The sequence below is a fragment of the Aethalodelphis obliquidens genome, unplaced genomic scaffold (genome assembly GCF_003676395.1).
Source record: "Aethalodelphis obliquidens isolate GAN/ISIS:26980383/991018 unplaced genomic scaffold, ASM367639v1 scaffold71, whole genome shotgun sequence".
Lineage (NCBI taxonomy): Eukaryota > Metazoa > Chordata > Mammalia > Artiodactyla > Delphinidae > Aethalodelphis > Aethalodelphis obliquidens.
In genome coordinates this window covers 6,312,827-6,315,062 of record NW_020838015.1, presented here as the reverse complement: position 1 = coordinate 6,315,062, position 2,236 = coordinate 6,312,827, and the positions used below count along the sequence as shown (strand labels likewise).

Sequence of the window (2,236 nt, the reverse complement as noted above, 5' to 3'; positions counted from 1 at the left end):
GAGCCATGGATTCCTGGAATTAATAAGAGTAATAACAATAGTGAGCACTTACAGGAGTACCTATGTGCCAAGTATTGTTCTAAGTTGACTCATTTAATCTTCATAGTTGTGCAGTACATGCCATTATCATCATCCCCATTTTATAGATGAAGAGATCGTGACATGGGTAGGTTAAGTGATTTGTCCAGGGTCACATACCTAGTAAGTATTGAAACCAGAATTTATTTTATTTTTTATTGAAGTATAGTTGATTTACAATGTTGTGTTAATTTCTGCTGTATAGCAAAGTGACTCAGTTATACATATATATACATTCTTTTAAAAAAATATTCTTTTCCATTATGGTTTATCGAATACAGTTATCTGTGCTATACACTAAGACCTTGTTGTTTATCCATCCTATATATAAAATCTTACATCTGGAGTGTGACCGGGATGGCGCATTTTCTTGCACTGAGTAATTCAGTGTCGCTGGCAGCTGAGCAGGGCGGAGAGTTCTATGGTGAAGTGAGGGGAGGGATTCATGTAGGAGTCCGGGGTAGCCTTGTTCTGAACTCTAAGGTGGGAAGTTGATGCTGGGGACTGCTACTCCCAGACTCGCAGCATGAAAGTTGTGATATCATCCTCGAACCATCAGCTTTGAAATTTAAAAAGAGTGGAGAAGACTCAAGAAACAGCCCAAAGAATTCTTCTAGAACCTTACAAGTACTTACCTCAGTTACCAGGTAAATAAGTGAGAAGCAAACTTTCACAGACAATTAATCATTGGCTAAAAGTTCCCAAAGACAAGCTGCAGATTACCATTGAAGTGACAGAAATGTTGCATAATGCCAGTTTACTCATTGATGATGTCGAAGACAGCTCAGAACTCCGACGTGGCTTTCCCGTGGCACACAGCATCTATGGAATTCCATCTGTCATCAATGCTGCCAACTATGTACATTTTCTTGACCTAGAGAAAGTCTTAACCCTTGATCACCCAGATGCAGTAAAGCTTTTTACTCGCCAGCTTTTAGAACTCCATCAGGGACAAGGCCTAGATACCTACTGGAGGGATAATTACACATGTCCCACTGAAGAAGAATATAAAGCAATGGTCCTGCAAAAGACAGGAGGACTATTTGGATTAGCAGTAGGTCTCATGCAGTTGTTCTCTGATTATAAAGAAGATTTAAAGCCACTGCTGAATACACCTGGGCTGTTTTTCCAAATTAGGGATGATTATGCTAATCTACACTCCAAAGAATATAGTGAAAACAAAAGCTTTTGTGAAGATCTAACAGAGGGAAAGTTCTCCTTCCCTACTATTCATGCTATCTGGTGGAGGCCTGAAACCACCCAGGTGCAGAATCTCTTGCACCAGAGAACTGAAAACGTAGATATTAAAAAACACTGTGTACATTATCTTAAGAAAGTAGGTTCTTTTGAATACACTCGGAATACTCTTAAAAAGCTTGAATCTAAAGCCTATAAACAAATTGATGCATGTGGTGGAAACCCTGAGCTAGTAGCGCTAACAAAACACTTAAGTAAAATGTTCGAAGAAGAGAATGAATAATATTAAGCCATTCTCGATTAGGTCTGATAGCTCAGTTGACTTTTTTTTGTCTTTTAGCCTATTGCCTTTTGAAAAATTTGGACCAAGCTGTTGGTCTCCAAAAACTGAGTGATAGTGGTGATGTGAGTGAGGTTGTTCAATGTAGAATCCCTGTGTACAGATAATCAGCATAGTACCAAGTTGAAGGAATTGCAAGGAGGCACGTATAAATAAGTCTAATTTGGATGTGAGAATGTGCTATGATGGGATGTTGTGGCCAACTCTGCCACGCACATTCTGTTGATTCTGTCCATAAAGAAGACTTCAGCTTCTAGGAACTTTTATCCACATACTTCCTAACTGTATTATGTGGGCATTTTGCAATTCATCTACCCCATTTCCAAGCCATTGACTACTTGGGACCAGTTTCTATAGCTAGCTGGCCCAACGACCACAGGAACTCCTCTTTCTTCCTAAATGTTGTTGCTTAGAATAGCTCATTCTTCTCCCTGGAAACTCCCTTACTAAAGTCTTCCATGAAAAAGCTGACAGTGACAAGCAAAAAAGCAAAAACAAAAAAACACTTACATCTGCTATCCCCTACCTCCCACTCCATCCCTCTCCCACCCCCTTGCCCTTGGCAACCACCAATTTTTTCTCTATGTCCCTGATTCTGTTTCTGTTTCATAGATAGGTTCA

The 2,236-nt window shown here is 39.7% G+C and overlaps 1 protein-coding gene across 1 annotated transcript; it reads left to right on the top strand.

Annotated features, from left to right (window-relative positions):
• The first annotated feature begins 802 nt into the window (after window positions 1–802).
• On the top strand, window positions 803–1,558 carry LOC113611997 (geranylgeranyl pyrophosphate synthase-like). The gene has a single exon (XM_027091543.1). The coding sequence runs from the start codon at window positions 818–820 to the stop codon at window positions 1,556–1,558; it is 741 nt and encodes a 246-aa protein (XP_026947344.1). The 5' UTR covers window positions 803–817.
• Window positions 1,559–2,236: the final 678 nt, after the last annotated feature.